The sequence below is a fragment of the Anarrhichthys ocellatus genome, unplaced genomic scaffold (assembly GCF_004355925.1).
Source record: "Anarrhichthys ocellatus isolate YVR2014 unplaced genomic scaffold, GSC_Weel_1.0 scaffold16, whole genome shotgun sequence".
Lineage (NCBI taxonomy): Eukaryota > Metazoa > Chordata > Actinopteri > Perciformes > Anarhichadidae > Anarrhichthys > Anarrhichthys ocellatus.
Window position 1 is genome coordinate 4,637,837 of NW_022280046.1, and position 21,393 is coordinate 4,659,229.

The 21,393-nt window shown below is 40.6% G+C and overlaps 1 protein-coding gene across 2 annotated transcripts in view; it reads right to left on the reverse strand.

Moving 5' to 3' along the window:
- Nucleotides 1-8,522: 8,522 nt before the first annotated feature.
- LOC116388012 (ras-related protein Rab-27B-like) overlaps nucleotides 8,523-21,393 on the reverse strand; it is a 41,114-nt gene continuing 28,243 nt past the window's right edge. For both annotated transcript variants that reach the window (XM_031855561.1, XM_031855562.1), the window contains exons 2-6: nucleotides 17,424-17,595; nucleotides 13,991-14,079; nucleotides 11,863-11,966; nucleotides 11,520-11,643; nucleotides 8,523-8,843 (exon numbers count right to left, since the gene is read on the reverse strand). In XM_031855561.1, coding sequence (XP_031711421.1) covers nucleotides 8,657-8,843; nucleotides 11,520-11,643; nucleotides 11,863-11,966; nucleotides 13,991-14,079; nucleotides 17,424-17,576 — 657 coding nt within the window. In that variant the 5' untranslated portion in view covers nucleotides 17,577-17,595 and the 3' untranslated portion in view covers nucleotides 8,523-8,656. The remainder of the gene's footprint in view (nucleotides 8,844-11,519; nucleotides 11,644-11,862; nucleotides 11,967-13,990; nucleotides 14,080-17,423; nucleotides 17,596-21,393) is intronic.

Genomic DNA, 21,393 nt, shown 5'->3' on the forward strand with positions numbered 1-21,393 from the left:
GTTAATTAATAATGACGTCACAATCTGAATTTCGCATCAGCTGGATGCTAACTGCTGTTCAACAACACAAAGAAGAAGAAATACTCCATTTGGGAAACAGGACTTGTGTAGTGACAGTGTTATATGTCACTAGCTGCATATGCTAATTTAAACGCTCTGTAGCTTTTCTATCTTTTTACAACAACCAAATAAACCGAACGGCTTGAAGTGCTCCTGTGGACAGAAACTCGAATCCTCCCTGTGGACTTTTCCAGCTCTTTAACGGTCATCTTTAGACTCTTTATTGCCTCTCTGATTGGCTGGTCCTCTGGCTTTAGTCCTCTCTTTAAGGTTTGTTTTGGTGTCATATTCTTTCCATTTTGTAATAATGGATACTGATGTTTAGCAGCTATGAATTTGACCACCAGTTAGTTTCAATTAAAATGTTGCACAGTGTTTAATTGAATTCCTGGACTCCAGAGTAGTAGAAGTTGGGGTCATTTCATTCTCCATACAGGTGATGAACCGTTTGATCTGAGTCACTGTACTGGAGTCGGTGTATTGGTTTATGTTGTATGGCCTTTAGCACCCCCTAGTGGCGATTGTGAATAGCTGCACTGAAGAAGTGAGCAAATAGTATCTCCTTCCCCATGTGGGACATTTTGGACTTTTAGTTGTAGTATTCAACATAATTTAATTCAACGTGTTAGGTGAGGTTTTAAAGAACATTTAGAAACAATTCATCTTCGTCATTACCAGAAAAAAATGTATATATATATATATATATATATATATATATATGTTCACGATTTGACAACAATGTTGTGTGGTTCGCTTCCTTTCCTGCCCGGAAATGATACAAAATCCAGCTGTCATGGCTGAAAAGAGGAATGTTTTAAGGCTGCAACTGCCTCTTTTATTAATAACTGTGGCTCTTTTGCATTTAATAATTTGTCCGTTCACTAAAGTTGAGGAAAGCTTTAATTTACAAGCGGCACACGACATTCTGTATCACAGAATTAACTTTGAAAAGCTAAATTAAGCAGGCGTAATCTATAGCATCTCTAGATGCTCCTACTGGTTGTGCTAACAAGCTAACTATGCACAGCACCAGTGTATGAAATCATAATTATTATAAATCACAGTTGGCACAGTTTCTATGTGTTTCAGAGCTCCACAGTTGTGTCATTTGTTTGAATGTAAAATTCATTAACAGTCACCAAGAGGGTACATTGAATTGATTTCTGATGAATTCATACTTAATGTATACAAAGCCGTTTGTAAGAAAATAAATAACTATAAGCTTGCATTGTTTGTAGCTGTTGTGTAGTCAGTAAAATGAATGCTGTATTATTCCTCTTATGAACTATAATTTAGCCTTTCAAGTATTCAGCTAACACTGATATAAATATGTGACTGTGGTACTAAGCTGTTGCAATTAGCAACAGTCATTAGTGGAAAAAATATATCAGTGAATAAAAAGTGAATGAAGTTACAATACTGCCATCATGTGGAGGTTGTCCAGATGACATGCATGATTAGTGTCCCTTGTTTTTAGAAATATGCCGCAAAATGCACAACAAAGTGATCTTCTCACTATGTGCATATATAGGTGAATATTAATAACAATTCAAAAATAAAACTGTGATTTTATTACTTCACAAAGCAATAAAATCACAGACCGTGGGGCTGCTCGGTATCATCCCAGTGACAAATAAAAATCCCCACATGGTACTCAATTAAATGCAATAAATTTGGGTTTCATGAATTGTGCAATCTTTGCATGATGTCAATGGAAGCATGCAGTGATTCAAGGTTAGTTTAGTTCATGTCTACTGCCTTTCTATTCTATTTCAGCATGGTCACTGTGGTTGCCATCGGCACCGACCATAGAGTCTCCACTTACCATCTGCCGGCACCCGCAGAGCCTTCATCCCAGCCCAGACATCAGCAGCACTGGCGGACATAAAGCTGCTGGACTAGAACGCAGACAATCAAGAGCCGAGCCTGCAAAAGACGGCAGCTTAGTAGAAAGTAGGAAAGTGTTTGTTTCACCTGTCAAAAACGTGCCTTTTTTTTTTGTAAAAATATATTCATTGGGAATTTGCAAAGTACAAAATGTGTAAAAAAAAAGTGCACTAAAAGTGTCATCAAATTCCTTTTTTATCATAACACTTAACAAAAGCAATTAAGAAAGACATAAGATATAAAAATAACTCTGCCCCCCCCCCTTCCCTGTATTTTAAATTTGTTACATCGTTCAAAATTGTGCAACAAAAATGAATTGTAGAAATACAACAGTATATGATAAACTAAAAAATAAATAAAAAATAAACCTAAGTTCGTAGATCTAAGGTTTCTTAGGTCGTCAATCATAAGGGTCTATCAGTGGTAGGATACCTGACAGAATACAGTATATAAGGGTTAGGTATGTGGAAGACAAGCTTGACCTATCGCCTGTGTGTGCTCTCCAGTGGAAGAGGTGTTGCCCTGCCCGCAGCCTCCTGTGACATACTCAAAGACGCAGGAGGAGCCACTTTGACCCCAGTGGGATTATAAAGTTGCTCCGTGCCTGCTGGGTGTGGAGGTTTGCAGCTGCTAATATGTTGCCACTATATAAGGAGATAACGTGTGACATATTTGTGAGTAAGTTAGTTCGTCTATTTCATTTGATATGGACATCACAGCAGCATTAAGACCAGATGCACTGTGTTGAGTGTTTGTTGCGAATAATTTACAACACCTGTCCAAAGGAGGCTTTATTTATAACAAGTTAAAATAATTAAATTGGAGGCACTCTGGTAGCTCACTGCGTAGACCATTGAGGTCCTTGCTGCAGTGGCCGGGGTTTGAGTCTGGTCCAGGGCCCTTTTTTCCTCATGTCATCCCCTGTCTCTGTCTCTCACTATCAAATAAAAATATATATATATTGTGTTGCATTTTCAACCGCTTTCGGGTTGTTCTGCAGCCTCTAAGTGCCCAAACAATGAATATATTTTGGGCACTTTTACCATTGTCCGTCAGATCCGATGACTATTGGACAAAGGTTCTGGGTCAGATTTTAAACCCAAGATGTCCTGACAGATGTTTGTGTCTGTCCATCTGTACACTGCATGTTTATTATAAGTATCTCTTTGTGTGTTTCCAGGGCAGACAGTTCCAGGAGGACAACAGGAGCCGTGTGGATCAGGAGGAGATTGTGAGGCTCCAGGTGCTGGTGAAAACCCAATCACAGCAGACCGGGGCCCTCAACAGAGCGATTGCCCTCCTGTCCCATCAAGGAGGCCACGTCCTGCCCCCGGGCCGGGCCCCGCTGCCCCCGCTCGCCGTCAGAGGCCACACCCTCAACCCTGAACTTGATGAGTAGTCAGTTCAACAAACAGCTGACACAACAACCTGTTCACATGTTACAGCAGCTTCATCACTGCTTCTTTATATTCTAATTAGTTCCCATGAAAACCTTCATAAACTAGTTGTGTTTGTTTGTCCTCCAGCGCCTCCACCTGGAGGAGAGGAGCAAAGAGCATCAATCTCAGCAGTCATTTATTATCAGTAGTCTTTTTTTCAAGATACTATACTTTTCATGATTTCTTTCGACCTAAATTGCCATGACTTTTTTGACATACTTTATTATGGCTTATCTTTTTTTTTAGAGATAGATAGATAGATATATATATCTCAACCAAAACTAAAGAAGACTGTCAAAAAAAAACAAACAGGATAAAACAAACAGATTTATTTGCAGCTCTGACATCGGAAACATTAAACGCATCACAGGTAATTTCATCCTTATTGTGTCAAACATGCTGATGTTGCAACAAACCCAACAAACCCACTCACAGGCATCGATACACAGTGAAAACTGAAGAAACGTGTATAAACCGCAGGCATCCGTGAGAATTCACACAGAGGATTTCCAAAAATAAAAGCTCTTAGAGGTACTTGGATTGATTCGTTGTTTTGATATATCGAGCACAAAAACATCACAACTTCTGGTCTCTTTTGCCTCTGCTTTGTAATCTATAATCTATAATGCATGAATATTTAGGAGCTCATAAACTTTACAGAGGATCAGACAGAAGAGTTTATAACAGGCACAACATGACTCTTCAAACTGTGTAAACTTTCAAAGTGAATTCAAAAACGACCAAAGACCATGTAAAACGTATGGAAGAGATGCTCTCTGGAAAAACATGATTGAAGACAGAGAAAATGAATGTCAGAGGACAATCTGAAGAGCAACGCAAGAAGAAAAGCTTAGATATAAGCTGACAAATTGGTTTGGAAGATTGTCACAATAAAAGGCATCGTCTATCTAGAGGTGAGGTGCACGGAGAATTTGGACTTCAATCCTCAAATAGTAAGAAAACCACCAAAACAAAATGTCTTGCCATTGTTGATGCGTTTTAGGAGTTCATTGTGTCCTTGCTCTATTTTCGAAGTTTTCCGGTAGATCTCAAGGAACAATTTTAGTGTTTCATTAATAATTTTATTAAAATGAATAAAATACTTGCCAGTCATATTGATAAATAAGGCTGCATTGTATTTATGTCGGAGTCATTTCTCTTTAAGTCATGATTTAACCATACTTTTACCAAAAATATGGGCACTTTTCAAAAAAACAGAGTAGAAATGACAACCTTGATTACTGGTAGTCAAGGTTGGTAAGCTTTAAGACATTTAAAGACATGTATGACACATTTTAAAGCTGCATTAATCTAATTTGTATTGTAACAACTGATTGTGTGATGTGAAAGGTGGCACTCATAGTGAGCATATAGTGAGAATGATTCCTCATGATACAAAGACTTTTAGCATCTTTTAACTCATTGTTTTGGTTTTATGGCACATTTAGTGTATGCTTCAGTTACAACCCCCTATTCAGCAGCAGCAGGCTTCCGTTTTCACCAAACAAACGTTAATCAAACCACTGCACACTCTCTGTCCAGCAACAAAACAGCAGACGGACAAAATGTGCATCTTGCTCGAGACATGACTGGAACATTTAGCGGCTATAGAGCCAGATATTTTTCTTAGGCATTGAAGGAGACTAAAACAAATTTAAAAGGAGAGTGACAATTGCAATAAGATTCATAATAAGCACTCAAACTTTACTCCAACGGGATGAAATTGTTTAGCAACTCTGGAAGGTGTTAATGTTTGTGTGTGTAAGGTGTGATATGTTGTGTTCTGAGCTTGTTCCACTGCACCAAAGTTGTCAAAAAAATTTGAACCACTTGCTTAACTGTAACATGACTTGCTTCACTAGTTGGAGTAAAGAAAACAAACAAAATAAACCTAAAGAGGATGTAAAGAGGATTCCACCATGTTGCTTCTGTAAGTGTTTAGAAATACGTAACCTGTACATTACAATTACACGACTTAAGACCAAAACAAAAAAGGTAAAATCTACAGATTAGAACAAAAACAGTAAGCAAGTTGACTAACAAACAAACCAAAATGATAGAAACAGTATTTATTGGGAACTTTAACTCAATTATGGAATGGGATTGTTACAATGTGAGCAAGCTCCTTTTGTCTTCATAGACAGCAAATTCATATTTTGACAAACTGAAAATCAAACAGCGGTGAGCGTTTCGTATGGCACTGAGATCAGCTGCTGGCAGGCGACTTTGTTAGGCTTTCAAACGAAAACCCAACACAAAATAAAAACACATTTTTCTATTTGTAAAGGCAGTTTTTCCTCTGACTGAACAGCAGAATGAGGTTCAGCTCTGGTGAAAACAAACGCTTGTTTGTCATGCTTCCTCTTTCAAAAATTTGGCACACTGGTAGAATAAACATAGGCGACGGTGAGGTGAAACCAAAGCTCCATGATTCTTTAACCTAGGATTGTTTTGGGGGATCCCGTGAGTACAATGCTAAAATTGTACTGATAAAAAGGGATTTAATCAAATATTAAAATTCAACAACCTATGATCTTTAAAAAAGGACCACAACAGTGTTTTACCATTAATAGGCCGCACTCACAGTATACTTAACATTACTTTTGACCCATCGGGCAGCCCCTGGTTTTAGTACAATTTGAAAACCAACCTGCAGTAATCCTACTATTATGCAGCTGCTAGCTGGGACTGCTATGTAAAACCTCCCCTTAGCGCAGTGAAGGATACAAATAAGGATTTAGCTGCAAACAGGCGGCAAGCGCAGTGATCATTTCCCTCGTTTCTGGTGCACTTCAACTTCGCTCAAAATCTTTCATGAAGTAAGGCAGATCGAGGTGTTACTTGATATAATGAATACTGATGAGTTGCACTTAAAACAAAGAGATCATCTCAGGCTATTCTTTGACATTTAAATGATTCTTTCTTTGTAAATTTAGATCAAAATGGGTTCTAAAGACGGATGTTTTTTTTTGCTGTGCACAAGCATAGCGTCATGGTACAAAACATTTTATTTACGATATGCCATGCCCTCATGAGGTTTTCTGCACAGCAGCAGTTATATGGTCTGTTATGCAATGGAAAAACAAAGTGTTAAGCAACAACACTCAACAGAAATTGGTCCACAGTAACGTCAATTGTTAAGCCCAAAAAGTATTAAACAACTTCTACTGTACTTCTTCAAGAGTTTCTAAGTGTATTTTCTTCATGTCAGAGACACATTTTGTTGATCAATTTGTATTTTTTGGAGTTATTAACACAACCGAGCTTAAGAGCACTAAAGCAATGAAGAAACAAATTACAAATATGAATGCAGTTCAGATCATTTTCTCTTGGTGCAAAGGATGTAACAAAAATATGGCAACAGAAATAATAATCTATGTTTTATATTTAATACATATAAATAGTTGGTCACTTTATATTCTTACAACATTGGTCATGTATGGGGCCTTAAAGCGATATTTCACTTTGTCTGATTATCTGTTATAAAGAGGTGAGAGGTCATAATGAAAAATCAGCTGCCCCGAGAAGCTGACCTCACCCGAATGGCATATTGATGCTAATAAGATATAATCATCCTCTCCACTCATAAGTTCATTTAACCTTTTTATTCAATGTGTTTATTTGGACTTGCATAACATGTTTGTTCTGTAAAAACCCAGTATAATTTTCGGCTTTCGATTAAAATGATTTCATTTTCTATAAGTGTTAGCAAATAAAGGGGACATTGCTTTACCAGAGTAGCTGATTTTTGTTGCCGATTTATCTCAAACCCCCACAGGGATCAAAGTCTGTTCCGCCACAGTGGAATAACGCTTTAAAAGCCAAGGCAGTAGATCAGTTTGGAACAATATCCCGGTCCAGGACACTCTATGAATGATATACACATATGTAGGCTTCTTTTTCTCTCCACTTCACACGTGTCATGCTGTACCCATATTAGTCAATATGAATGGTATACTATCTGCAAATCATAATCAGCCAAGTCTGGCAAAAACTCAACGGCCACAGCAACCTAGAAAGCTAAAGCTAGTCTGGATAACAAGGCGTTGGTGTTTTGGCGAGAATGGTAAAAAAAAAGCATTTTTTCATTTTTAATTCATGTCCGTTAGTGAAACATTGTGAAAACATCAGCTGCTTTTGTTAATAAAGGCATTACGCTCGTAGCTACTGCTAACACTGCTAAGCACTATGTTAGCTAGTTTGTGGCTAGCTAGCTACATAAGCTGCTAATTACTTGTGCAAACAGGAAGTCCGTAACAGTTAGCAGAGATTATCATATCAACATTTATTCCAAGGTTTTTTTCTAAAATGAGGGTCAAGATTAATATTCAATACATAATAATCATTAACAAGTTGCCATGAACAATCTACTCTGACCAGGCTGGTTACGAAATATAAAATACCCCACAGAGGCTATTTAACCTCCTCTGCTGCGTTTCGGGGGTATCTCTATGTTCTATTTAACGTTTCTAATATAAAGTTTGATATTTATCTGCACAACTCATTGTGGATTAAGCTGGCATTACAGTAAAGTTAGCTTTAGAAGCCAACAAGCTGGCATTAGCTTAACAAACTAAACGAGCAATAAACCGGGAACAGCACCTCACACCTCACTCAAACACCTCCACCATGACTCCCTGGCCAATATATTAAACACGAGTTAGTGCATGTTTTACCAAACAGACAAGCCAAACAAAACGGCTTGGAACACTGAAAAAATATCTTATATCGCTAGTACGGGTACAGCATTGAAAAACTGTGTGAAGTAGACAAAAAAAAACATACTGGTCATACAGCTGCACGCTCTGATCCAGGAGGAAAGGTTTCAGGAGAGGACCATGACTGAGGCAGATTTACACAGACACACAGCCTTAAGCTCTTCATGCCCCAGATCAGACAGCCGAGGCACATTATGTGTCTTAAAGTGATGAAACTGTCCCCTCCTGTTTTAATTTCCTCCTAAACAGAGCTCAAAGGCAGACAGGCTGAGACTTGTATTACCTTGAATATCCACCAGAGGGAGACAAGCTTGTTTCACTGCCCTCTGGCAGACAGTTTGGAAGAAGAAAGAAGACTACAGCAGGGAGGAGAAGGAAAAGAGGAGCGTAAGGTGGTTAACGATTTGTTTTAGAGAGAAGAGGGTGAACAGGGGATAGATGAAGAACCATGCAATCAAAGATGACAGAGGAGGAGAAGGTAAAAGAAGTAGGGAATGTGGCGAGTAGAAAGGACAGACGACAGAAGCGCTGACTGGTCATTTTCTTCTCGATCTAGCATGCACATTTCTTCTCATTGGGCTGCGCTTCGCCAAGCTTTGTGGCCCCGTTGCCATTGGCTGGCTCGGCAGGCGGTTTGTCGACGCACTGCTCCATCCTCTTCATGACCAGGTCCAACAGAGTTATCACCGCCTTGTCCACCTCCGATCCCGTCGCTGCACTCGTCTCAAAGTACGGGATCCTGTGGGCAACAAGAACAGAAGTATTTGTTTAAAAGATGGGGTTTTTTTTGGATGTTTTCCCAATTATTCCCATCAGTTTTGTAATTGGTTTCATTTAATTTCTATTGAAATCATCTTGGATAGACTTGGAAATCCATGCATAGTCCATAAGAGACAGCAACGAGGGACATTTATTGTTTTGTCAAAGCTTCATAATTATCTCTGGTCGTGAACTCATCTTTAGTGCTCCTCCAAATATTTGCCAAATTCAGCCATTGGTGTATTAATCGGATTATACAGTTTAGCAATTAGTCTGCATAGATTTAAAAAATCAACATTTCTTATGCTGAATGAACCTCAGGAGGCTTTGTAGGGACTAGCAGGGACTGTTTGCTGGAGGGGGTTGTTCTTTCACATCATAACATTTCACACAAGGTTAAACAAACTCGCAGGACAAGAAAGCAAAAACTTGTGATGAAACTTTGGTGGACTCTGGATTACAAACACAGAACTCCAAATTTAAACTTTCTTACATGCATTGCCCTCGCCCTGTTCATGCTAAACAGTTCCCCAGAGTTTAAGACAGATTTGTTCACTTCCTGGAACAGGCCAGTTAACACCAGACCGAGGTCTTGGCTGGCTGGAATGACACCAGGAAACGTTTGTTTTTTTACCTTGTCTAACAGGAAGTCATTTGTTGAGTGCTGCTCTGCACTGTTGTGTCCCGTTTCACTGCTCGTCTTACAGTTGGCCTGCTCTTTATTGTGTGTTTACTGTATTACAGTTATAATGCAATATTAAAAAACCTGTTCAGGATGTACCCCGCCTCTCGTCCAATGTCAGCTGGGTTTCAGGTCGAGCCCCCCCCACAACCCTCTAAGGATTGGCCGTTACAGATAATGCATAGATAATAACAAGAAGAAGCACAGGAAGAAGAGTCACGTGTGTAATTTGAAAGTTAAGGCCCTGTAGGCAGTCGCAGTTTGTATAACTGTGCCACCTGTGCCCTTGACCCCCTCCCCTCTTCCTTAGTCAAGGCCTGCCTCCCCACACTCTCCTCTCTCATCACCAACATCAACTCCTCACTGTCTTCAGGTCTCATACCCCCCACACTCAAGATCGCTGCTGTCACCCCCGTGCTGAAAAAACCTGGTCTTGACCCCGACATCCCCAACAACTACTGGCCCATCTCCAACCTCCCCTACCTGTCCAAAGTCCTTGAGAGAGCTGTTGCATCACAACTCAAGTCCCATCTCAATCTCCATAATCTCTAAGAACCCTTCCAATCCGGCTTCCGTTCAAAACACAGCACAGAAACCGCCCTACTGAAAAATCACAAATGACATACTCTCTGCTGACTCTGGATTCCTCACCATCCTCATCCTCCTTGGCCTCAGCACCGCCTACACTATCAACCACTCCATCCTCCTCCATCCTCCTCTCACGTCTCCAGTACTCCCTTGGCACTGCCCTCTCCTGGTTCACCTCATACCTCTCAGACCGGCATCAATTCATTGCAATAAACAACTGTAAATCCTCCACCTCCCCAGTCATCCACGGTGTCCCCCAAGATTCCGTGCTTGGTCCCCTCTTCTTCATCATTTACATCCTTCCCCTTGGACAAATCATCCGTCGTCATGGTCTCAACTTCCACTGCTATGCTGACGATACCCAACTCTACTTCTCCACCAAGACCATCACCTCTGTCACCCACTCCACTCTCACCACCTGTCTCACTGATATAAAATCATGGATGCAACAGAACTTTCTCAAACTCAACTGCAACAAATCTGAAATACTCATCATCGGCCCCAACTCCCTCACCCGTTCAGCCCAGTCCTTCTCCCTCAACATTGATGGCTCCATCGTCACCCCCTCCACCCAGGTCCGCAACCTCGGTATCATCCTCGACTCCACCCTCTCTTTTCTACCCCACGCCAACCACATCACCAAAACTGCCTTCTTGCACCTCAGGAACATTGCACGCCTCAGACCCTCCCCGTCCTCTGCCACCACCGAAATTCTCATCCATGCCCTCATAACCTCCAGACTAGACTACTGCAACAGCATCCTCTCCGGTTCTCCCAACAAAATCCTCAACAAACTCCAATATGTTCAGAACTCTGCCGCTCGACTGCTCACTTCCACCCGCCGCTATGATCACATCACCCCGGTCCTTCGCAACCTCCACTGGCTCCCGGTCAAATTCAGAATAGACTTCAAAATACTACTCACCACCTACAAAGCCCTAAACAACCTGGCCCCTCCCTACCTTTCAGACCTCCTCCCCCTCCACGCCCCAACCCGTTGCCTCAGGTCCGCCGGTGAAAACACTCTGAAGACCATCAGAACCAAGGGCCGGACCTGGGGTGACAGGGCCTTCTCAGCTGCTGCACCTCCCCTCTGGAACTCCCTCCCCATCCACATCCGTGAGGCTTCCTCCCTATCATCATTCAAACAAGCCCTCAAAACCCACCTCTTCAAACTCGCCTTCACCTGCTAACCCCGGCACCCTACCCTCCATTACATGATCCATTCAGCACAGCTTCTCCAGTTATTTTTTTTAAATTAAATTAATTTATTTTTTTGTTCCGTTTGTCTCTGCCTTGTAAAGCGTCTTTGAGTATCTAGAAAAGCGCTATAGAAAATTGATTTATTATTATTATTATGAAGAGTATAAGATGTAAAAAACCTACCCGTATTTATCAGCCAGCTCCTTGGCCTGTTTCTCCTGAACCTCCCGCTGGTCGGCCAGGTCGGCCTTGTTTCCTACCAACACAATATCTGGATTCTCACAGTAGGCATTGGCCTGTAGCTGGCCTGGAAATGAATACAAATATACAACAAATGAGGTGCAAATGTAGAACAGAAAAACTGTATCTTTGTACAGCTGAATGTGTGACAGGTGTATCTGGGGGAGCTTGAATAAAAGAGAAGACGGCACCGTAGAGGGATGCTTTGATAGACGAATCATACCTCAAGCTAAAACAACGCAGATTTCTGAACACACAAAGAAAATGTGTGAGGGTAGAAACGTACTCATCCAGTTTCTGACATTGAGGAAGCTCTGCTGGCTGGTGAGATCAAACATCAGCAGGAACCCCATGGCATCCCTGAAGAACGCAGTTGTCAGGCTGCGGAACCTGGAACACACGCACCAAAAGAAAACAATGAACACCACAGCTGAGATCTGAAGACTGAGCTGAACTCTGTGGTTCCCCTCACAGTAATGAAATACTACAATATAGAAAGTGAACTGAAAAACACAAAAAAAATCTCTGAAATATTATAATTTTGAGAATTTAAAATTAAGATATTAAGGCCAACAACAATGTTTTTAGTGTGTCTTTTAGTTTTAGATTGTCTGACATCTCTTGTTTAAAGTTCCCCTCCAGACATGTTGTTTTGTGACATTTAAGATAAAAAAGAAAGATACTCTAATTATAATAATCCTGTGTGTTTCATATTGTTCTTCCACAATTAACTCACTACCTTATTCCTTCTACCTCACTAAAAAAAAATCCAGAATCTATGAATATGCAAATATTACTCATTTCAAAAGGGTAACTTTTGGACACAAGATGTTGATTGAAGGTGAGCAGAAAGACACTTTCCTTTTTCAGATATGACTGTGAAAACAGTTTCACATCCTTCTACAAAGTCAAACCTCCAAGTGAAGTCACAATAAGCAAAACACATTTTTGAGTGAAAGGTGGACTTAACAAAAATACCTTTTGACCTAAAGCTGCAATAAATTCATATTTTGATATCAACAAGAAAACAAATGACTGTGTGTTACTCTTAGTAATGAACCCACAGAGAATTATCAGCTGACTGCTGCTCTGCTCAGCGTAGTTTAACCAACCCACAACTTTGCTGTTTTGGTTTCCTCTCACCACTCTGATCAGCCTCGTTTTCAGCAGCAGCAAAGTTTTAAAACCCGCTGTACACTAGCTGCTCAGCACCATACAGATAGTTAGAGACCAGCTGTGTAGCATAGTGGAGCATTTAGCAGCTAAAGAGTTGGAGGATACCAAAGACAGATCTAACAACAGAGTGAATATTGGACTTACATTCATCAGGTGGACGCAAACAAGACTCCAAAATAAAAGCTAATATTGCTAATATTCAGACATAAGTCTTAATTGATAAAAACAGTTATGTAATGTATGTTCTGTGGCATGCTAGGCTTCTGGGTGTGACACCAGGACCAAGGAACATTACTCTGTGTAAACATTAATAACTATTCAGCAAATGTGTAATATACGCAAACATCAGGATAAAAGCAGCAGATATCAGGGTGTTCTCACAGCAAACAGTCTGACGAACTAATCACACAAGTGGAATGACGCCTGCAGTGGGTGCTCCATTAGAGGATCACGAAGATCAGTTTATGAAAAGAGGAATTTGTTCCGTTACACTGAGCTGAAGAAATGAAGTTAGAATTATGTAACTAACACTGACTCATCCTGCAATGAGTCATCAGGCCTTTACAAACATGTTCAACAGATCGAGGCCAGTTCCAATTAAAGACCACACACACGCACACACACACACACGATTGACACATGCTGTATAAACAGGCAAAGAGGCGCATAGACACACACAGATACCGATCTGTTGTTTCTCGCTCGACCCCTTCAGTGTGATTATACATGATCGATTTCAGCAATGAGCTTTATCATTCACCGTCTCTTGTCAAAACTTGATTTGCCGTGAGAGACATTTTGCATTGGGGTTAAAGCCAGTTAAAGCCACGTTTCCCTTAGTTTCCAGCTACGTCCCACAAGTCAAGTTGTGCCACAACAGAGCCCCGCTTGAAATTAACACTTAATAAACATTTCAATAATGTTAAAGCTACATTCAAAACCTAATATGAGATGAAATTACTGTTAATTAGACTGTTTTTGCTACATAAAAAACATTTAATCCCATTAAAGATATATTTCCTTCATGGAGATGGAAAGTTTCACCGCCAGACACACGATGACATGTCCCTCTTGGACACAATGATTCTTTCCCCAGTGTATTGCAAGAGATGACAGAGAAGACAGGGTTGACTAGCACTGCTGTAGCGATTCTATACAAAAATTAACAACTGTAACTGCAAACTGTAAAAGTCCCGAGGGAAAGGAGGACACCCAGTCCAGCGTGACGAGCAGCCCACCTCTCCTGCCCGGCTGTGTCCCAGAGCTGTAGGTGAACCTTGAAGGTTTTCCCTGCGGTCGTCCCATTGGGGTTGGCTGCTGTGTACACCTGAGGAGAGAGAGAGAAACAACACGAGTTTAGATTTTATCCATCACATTCTAGCGATTCGTTTTATCTAGTAGGGCCTAATATACCGGCGACCGAGTGTAAACTATCATATCGTTGAAGAAGTAAATTATTATACTATGTCAACCGATTCAAAACGAGCAAGATGAGCTGAAAACTCCCTGTCCTGAAGTCCCTGTTTGTTGACGAGCCATGAGTATAGCCCCGTGAGTATAGCCAACGCTAACTAGGCAGCTGTCTGCAGATGTCAGGCAGCACAAACAGCAGGGCCAGATGACTCTGCTGCTCCGTCTCTGCTGAAACCAACTATTGAACTGGATGTCTGCTTCTCACAGTCCATAGCTGCCCGGGATAACCTGTATTCACGTTTTAGTCTTCCTGAATTGTGCATGTAATAATAAAAAATAAAATAATGAATCGTCTGTACAATGACCGTGACGCTGTAATGATGAACTCTTGTGAGCTGCAGCCGGTTGCGTTCGTGTCTCCGCAGGAAGCCTCGGGCGTCATTCACACCTCTCACTTTCCCAGACGAGGCACTCGCTCTCTTTCAGAGCTGCGTTCACGCCAATCACACTCAGAGCGGTTGGATGAACTCTACAGTGCTTATAGTTCAGTTTTCTAGGTAATAACTGACTTCAAGTCAGAGGGAAAAGGATGACACCTGTACGTCTGACAGTGCGAGTCCTCTGTAGTGGAGCTGGTGCAGCTTGTTATCGGAGCTGAGGATTGCTGGATTCCGACGTTGAGTTTGGGCCACAACTGCACATTTTTGCTGAACGTAATCCAATTTTTCAGCAAAACATACCTTTTTGTTTTTCATTTCATGAAATGAATTAAACTTCTCGTATGCAAAGGATGCAAATCCTCAGTTACTCCATCAAAGAATACGTAAACAAACTCTCCGATGGTCGCACTGACTATTTGGTGTCAGTTGAAATGCAGGTGCAATTCAAGTTAGTCATAATATCTTATTTTAAGGATGATTTTATCTTATTTTTTCAAGCTGAATAATCTTGTAAAACACGCATTTAACTTTTTACTGCAGAGACAATAATAAGTATCAGAAGAATACAAAAAGCCACAATAAGCTACTGATAATGTAAAGCCCAGCAGAAGAAATTAAGTGTAGACTGGTCATCATATTCAGCTGATATGTTCACTATATTTAGCTCAGTTTACAGCAGCTGGAGATTTTGCTTCATTACGGCTCATCAGAACTGTCAATTCTGGTTGAAAGGCTCACACGATAAACAAACGGGTCAACATTCATCTTCAGTCTCCATTTAGAAAGCCCCTAGGAGGAGCCCCTGACAGCACTGAGCTACAGCTGTGATCATACGTGTCCGTTTATGTTTCCAGTCTTGACTCCTGAACATGGGGTGTGATCTTCACACACACACACACACACACACACACACACACACACGCGATTAAGGCAGCATTGTCAGTGCGAAGGCAGAATAGCACCAAGGTGACCACACATCTGACCAAACCGAGCCTGGCCCACTCTCTGATTCAGATTTCTGCATCTCACACTTGGAGATCTCCGTGTATTTACCCTGATGAGATATGAGCAACAGGAATTAAGCTTTTCAACAGGTCTAAGTGACAGTCTAGAGTGGTACTCCACCAAAAATAATTTTCTGAGTATATATACTCATATATACAAGTCAAATATAATGATATCATGATGCGTTCGAATGCAATCGTGTAAAATGTTTGGCGAGAAACTCAAAGAAATACAGTTGTCTGAATACAAGATAGATAGAGACCAGTGGCGGGTTGTGCATGTTATAGCTGGGCCTTCACTGCTGTCCTGCAGCTGAAACACCTCCTAATAACCTCATGATGGCGCCACAGCTTAAATTGTGGGAAATATAATGTTTTCACGTAGGAGACAACTGGCTGTGTGACCTCTGAACCGGAACAAAAAAATACAAAACAAAAAGCAGCTGAGGGACCGCACAAGGCTACGCTAAACTAGCTTAACGGGAAAACAGCAGTAACACGCATTCTGCTACACACTGGAGGGCCATTCAGATATTGGATGTAAAAAAAACAAACCAGTTGACTTAAAGACAAACTCCATCCTCCTTTCTTTGTTGACTAAGAGTTTAATCCGGTTAAATCCCAACTCACAAATCCGTTTCTCCTCCTTCAGCCATTGAGTGTTAAAAAAACAAAGCCAGGTAAAAAATAATAATCTACACCAAGCAAAATGCAAAAAATGTCATAATTTCTTCCATATCTTTCAACTTGAACTCTCACTACTCCAACTAAGCCTCTGATGGCTACTTTAAGTTTCGGTTCACAATAGTCACGTGTTCGCCCACTGACCAATCACAGCACACGCTGCACCTCACTGCAGAGCTGCGCCTGAAAACTGAGCTGCACGTAATGCTGACGTACTTGTAGGCCAGCTAGCAGGCTCTGACACGTCAAAGAATACGCCCAACATGTTAAACTAAAGATCTGATTGGTTGAAGAATATGACAATCAACAATATCGTCCCCATTCACTTAAACTGCAAAGGGATGCACTTGTGAGTCTGCAGGCCTGTGGCCTCTGTTCTTACCAAGAGACACAGAGGTGAAATCTGATTGGATAAAAGCTCTACTTAACACAAGCTGCACTGGAAGCAGAGCAACTGAGGAAGACAGTAGCTGTGCAATGAGAACATAAGATAATGGGAAAAATATTTTCATAAATTATAATACATGTAGTGTATTTAAGAAAAAATGTTAAATTATAAAATAGATATAACTTTGTGATTCTGTTTAGGCCAGCAGAGAAGGCCTTGCAGGCCCTGACGGCCCACCACTGATGGAGACAGATGATGGCCTGTTTAACTTATTAACACCAGCTCCAAGAAGCTTAGAATACATCATTAAAACTACTAATAAGATTTTATTTTAATCAAAATTATTGAACTTAAAATATTTGTATTTATTTATATTCCTGCTAATTTGAATTGTGTGTTTTCATGCAAATATCTACTATAGATGACCATAAAAAGGTAAAAGGTTAATATTTAGACTTTTTGACTGTTTACCTTGACTTGGCCTGATTAAATCATTTTCCAGACTGTTCCTGTACGTCGATGAAACAATTCTGGAGCCTCAAAACCCAGGGTGTAATCTTTTTTCATAGAACAAATTAGTTGTTCGGTCTTATTTTCTCTCTTTGTATATTTAGTATTGCTCCTTATTAAAGCAAAAATATATATTTTTATCAGATTACTCGATTAATCGATGGAATAATAGTAGAATACTCAATAACTAAAATAACTGCCAGCTGCAGTCCTGTAAGAGATGAGAACCTACCACTCTCTTTTCCCTGAAGTCGATGCCGACTGTGGTGATGAACTTGGGGTTGAACTTGTTGTCTGTGTATCGATACAGGAAGGTGGTCTTGCCCACGCCGGAGTCCCCCAGGGCAAGGAGCTTTATAAGGTAGTCATAATCCCCATCAGTCATAGTGATGCCCGCAATAAACCTGTGGTAAACAGACAGAGATGCATGTTAACATACATAACCCACAGAGAAACTCGTAGCCAAAGTTAAGTTAATTATAGGCAGGCTGTGTAAGGTGATGAGAGATGAATAAAAATAGAAGAAAAGACGAAATTGGACACAGAAACTAACACTGGCATCAGATGTTTGAGAAGTTAAACAAGCCGATGAATAGAAAACACACACGTGATGCGCGAATTGTTTACCCACTGTTGAATTATGGAAGTGTGGTCAAAGGGTCGCCCTATCCAGGACAGGACTTTCTGGGAAAATGGTTACTGCGTGAGTGTGTGTGTGTGATCATAGTGTGGGTGGGAACTAGAGTGTGCCTATATATTCAAGTATGCGAAAGCAGTAGAAAATTGTATGTACTACAAGAACATCAGGTTTGTCAAAGGTGCTGAAGAGAAAGTGCATCGTAAACTGAGTGTACCTGAGCATCAGTCAGTGGAGATCAATAGAGAAAAAGGAATGTGGTTTCATGTGAAATTCTTGAACCAAGTGATCCCGTATCTAGTGAGTTGTAGTCTGGGGTCTGTTTGCCTCATGGCTACATGTGGTATATTTAGAAAGAGGATCACAAGACTCTAATTCACTCAGCTGAGAGGAAGCACTAACACTGTGCCTTATTACAGTGAGGACAGTGAATAACTAGGAGCTGTGATCTCCTCACATTGACCTCAGACAGTACGGTGAGAATCAGAGACACTATTCACCAACCAGACTGAAGCAAAGATAGTACGACAGTATAATTTAACAAATGCATTGCCACGCTGATAACTTTGACAACAAAAGCAAAAATGAGCTTCTCTGTGTTGGATTAATGAAGTGAAACCAATATGCAAAGGTTTGCAGAAATGGGCCAGAGTAACGTTGAGTATGTGAAGAAAAACACTGGTCCTTTAACAAGGTCTACAAAGCAGTCCTCATAACTCAGGCTTCCATTAATTGGACACTTTGGCACCACATGACAGTAAACTGAAAGATGTATTGTGTTTTTCTTTCTTCTCTTGCTCTCACACATTTAGCATCCATCAGTCCTGGCTTTGATGAAGCCCCTCTGAGGGTTTGAGGGTCGGATTTAGACAATGGGGAAGGGTGGAGCTCATTGATCTGCTGTCACTGGTGGAAAACCAGGAAGGTTTGCAGTGTGATCACTCAGTCAGTCATGGTTCCCTGAGGGTGAAACCGTTAAAAGCAGCTCGGTCAGCTGACGACAGAGAACAGTACGACTCACAGTCACCAACAAAACAGAACGAAATAAAATGGAACAAAGTAGCAAATTATGTGCGTTCGTGTTCTTAGTCGTGCTGGACCATTTGATTCTGAATTAATTCATAAAAACACATGGCATACAACTAGAGACCCTGTTACGATGAGATCACACCAGCGCCAGTGACTCACAGGGTGCAAAACAATACTGGCATCGCGGTCGCAGCCGGTAAAAAAATATCCAAGCAACATCGCCCATGTGACGACCGGCTGCCAATTCCTCCGTCTTTGAATGCACACAATGTGAGTTATTACACTCATCTGCTATATGTTTCTTCTCCTTAGACCACCCAGCAATTAGTGTAGATGTACAGTACTGCATCCACTACCGCATCATAGTGATCAGTTCACTAAATCACGAAACCGTTCATCTGGAATCGACTCTGCTCCGGCTCGCTGCAAGACATAATGGATATACGCATGTGTGGAAAATGCCTCTCGGCTAATAAGGACTTTTTACGTCATTGTTGACCGAAATTCCTCCGCTATTAATGGAAATGATGTTCCAGACATACAGTCGAACCAGTGCAGTGGTTTGTGGTTGTGCGGCCCCAGTCATGGCGTTCTCTGATCCAGTGTCTCTGGAGGCAACAGTTCCAATCGCTCTCCTTTGTTCCACTCTCTAAAAGGGTCTGTGCTAAGCTCTATAAGCCCAATTCCCCCTACACTCAGTGCACATAAGGTTTTTATTGACCAATTCTCACTTCTTGTCTTTTTATTGTTCCCAAATCTGATCATCCTTTAATTCAAGGCGATTTTAACATTTGCATTTACTGACCGTCAATCCCAAAGGCTCATGATTTAGTTTTATTTACACTGAATCGGCTCTTTCAATCTCATTCATGGGTCCTACTCGTGTACATGGTCATATTCTTCACCGTTTTTACTTTTTTGGCATTCCAGTCTACAATTACCAGATAAATCTCAGATCAAACCGTTTACCCCTTTTGATATATTTACAAAATCCATCTATTTTCTTCATTCTTTTAAAAGTTATCATGAGGACATTTCTGCTTTCTTTCATTCATCTGTTCTGTGACATCAACTTAAGAATATGTTTTTAATGTTGTGTATGTTTTTTTATTTTTTATTTCAAAACAATGTTCAGGGTTTACGCAGAATGAACGACAAGTTACTTTTAACCTCACGTTACTTCGTTAAAGTTAACCACCAGAATGCGTTTGCAGTTCTTGTTAGCTGGTAGCTAGCTAACAATAGCTAACTAGAGACATACGCACCAGCATACACTGATGCAATTCTACATCCATTTGTATTGACTTTATATGCATGTAATGATTTAATATACACACAGTTGCCACTTTATTAAAACTAAATTAGTCAAATACAGCAGCTCAGCAAAGAATAATACTTAAATAAATGTTACAATTTAAGTGTTTTTTAAGTCGTTGATTCATCTTCATGGACATATTGGATGCTGTAGTTTGTGCTGCTGAACTGTACTGCCTTAAGTGCTTCTAATAGTGAGCTTACCCTCATATGATTTATTAAAGGGTTGTTATATTAGACTGCATTATCTTCAGCTAGGTGTACGTAATAAAGTGCCAACTGAATGCAGGTCTAATAACACAATGTATACAACTAACAGAACAATTGGTTCACAGCTTTGCAAAAATCAGGTGGTGGAGGAAAGGTTTTCCCTTATGTCTGCTAAACCTTCTGCCTCAATAACAAGCAAGAACAAAAGCATAAAACACATTAAAAATGTATCTCCTCTCACACACACACACACACACACACACACACACACACACACACACACACGGAGAGGGGGGAAACAAACAGAAAACAAGAGAAACAAACAGAAAGAGAGGAGTCTATAAGAGTCCAGTCCTGCTGCAAAGAGAAGAGATGATTTGAGTTTGTATGAGTAAACCTCATCAGCATCTCTATCAGAAGATCTATCAGGAAGTTGTGTTTTGCTCTTCTGCCGCGGTTATCCCTTACATCTGTGATATTAAAAAAAACAGATGTCACAGCTTTCAGTCGGAATGATTCACAAACAGTCTGCAGCTTTTTAAACTAATAGAGATTTATAGTTATGGGTTATCTATTAAAGGCCTGTGTTGTAAAATGTATAAAAATATGTCTCAGGTATATGACCACATTGAGACACATTCTACATGAACATGCACCGTACATCCACTGTGCAAAGCAGACATTTTTTGGTCAGATTTCTTTTATCAAAAAAGAAACTAAACTCTACTTTTACATCTGAAGCATCAGAAAGGAAACGGCATCTTCCTCCATATCTGCCCCTTTATGATGTCACTGACCGGCCTTTAGAGCTTCAGCACGATGGCTGAGGACACAACAGAATACTGAGTTACTGTTCTGGAAAAACTAGTCCTCTCAAATGTTTGTCTTGCATTCACATTACATGACAGAAAGACAGACTGTTTTCAACAAAACGCACAAGCAAACAAGACTAAGCGTCAACAGATGTGCTTGCTCTCTGAGGGTGTACTCGGGCATGCGAACATGATCGCAA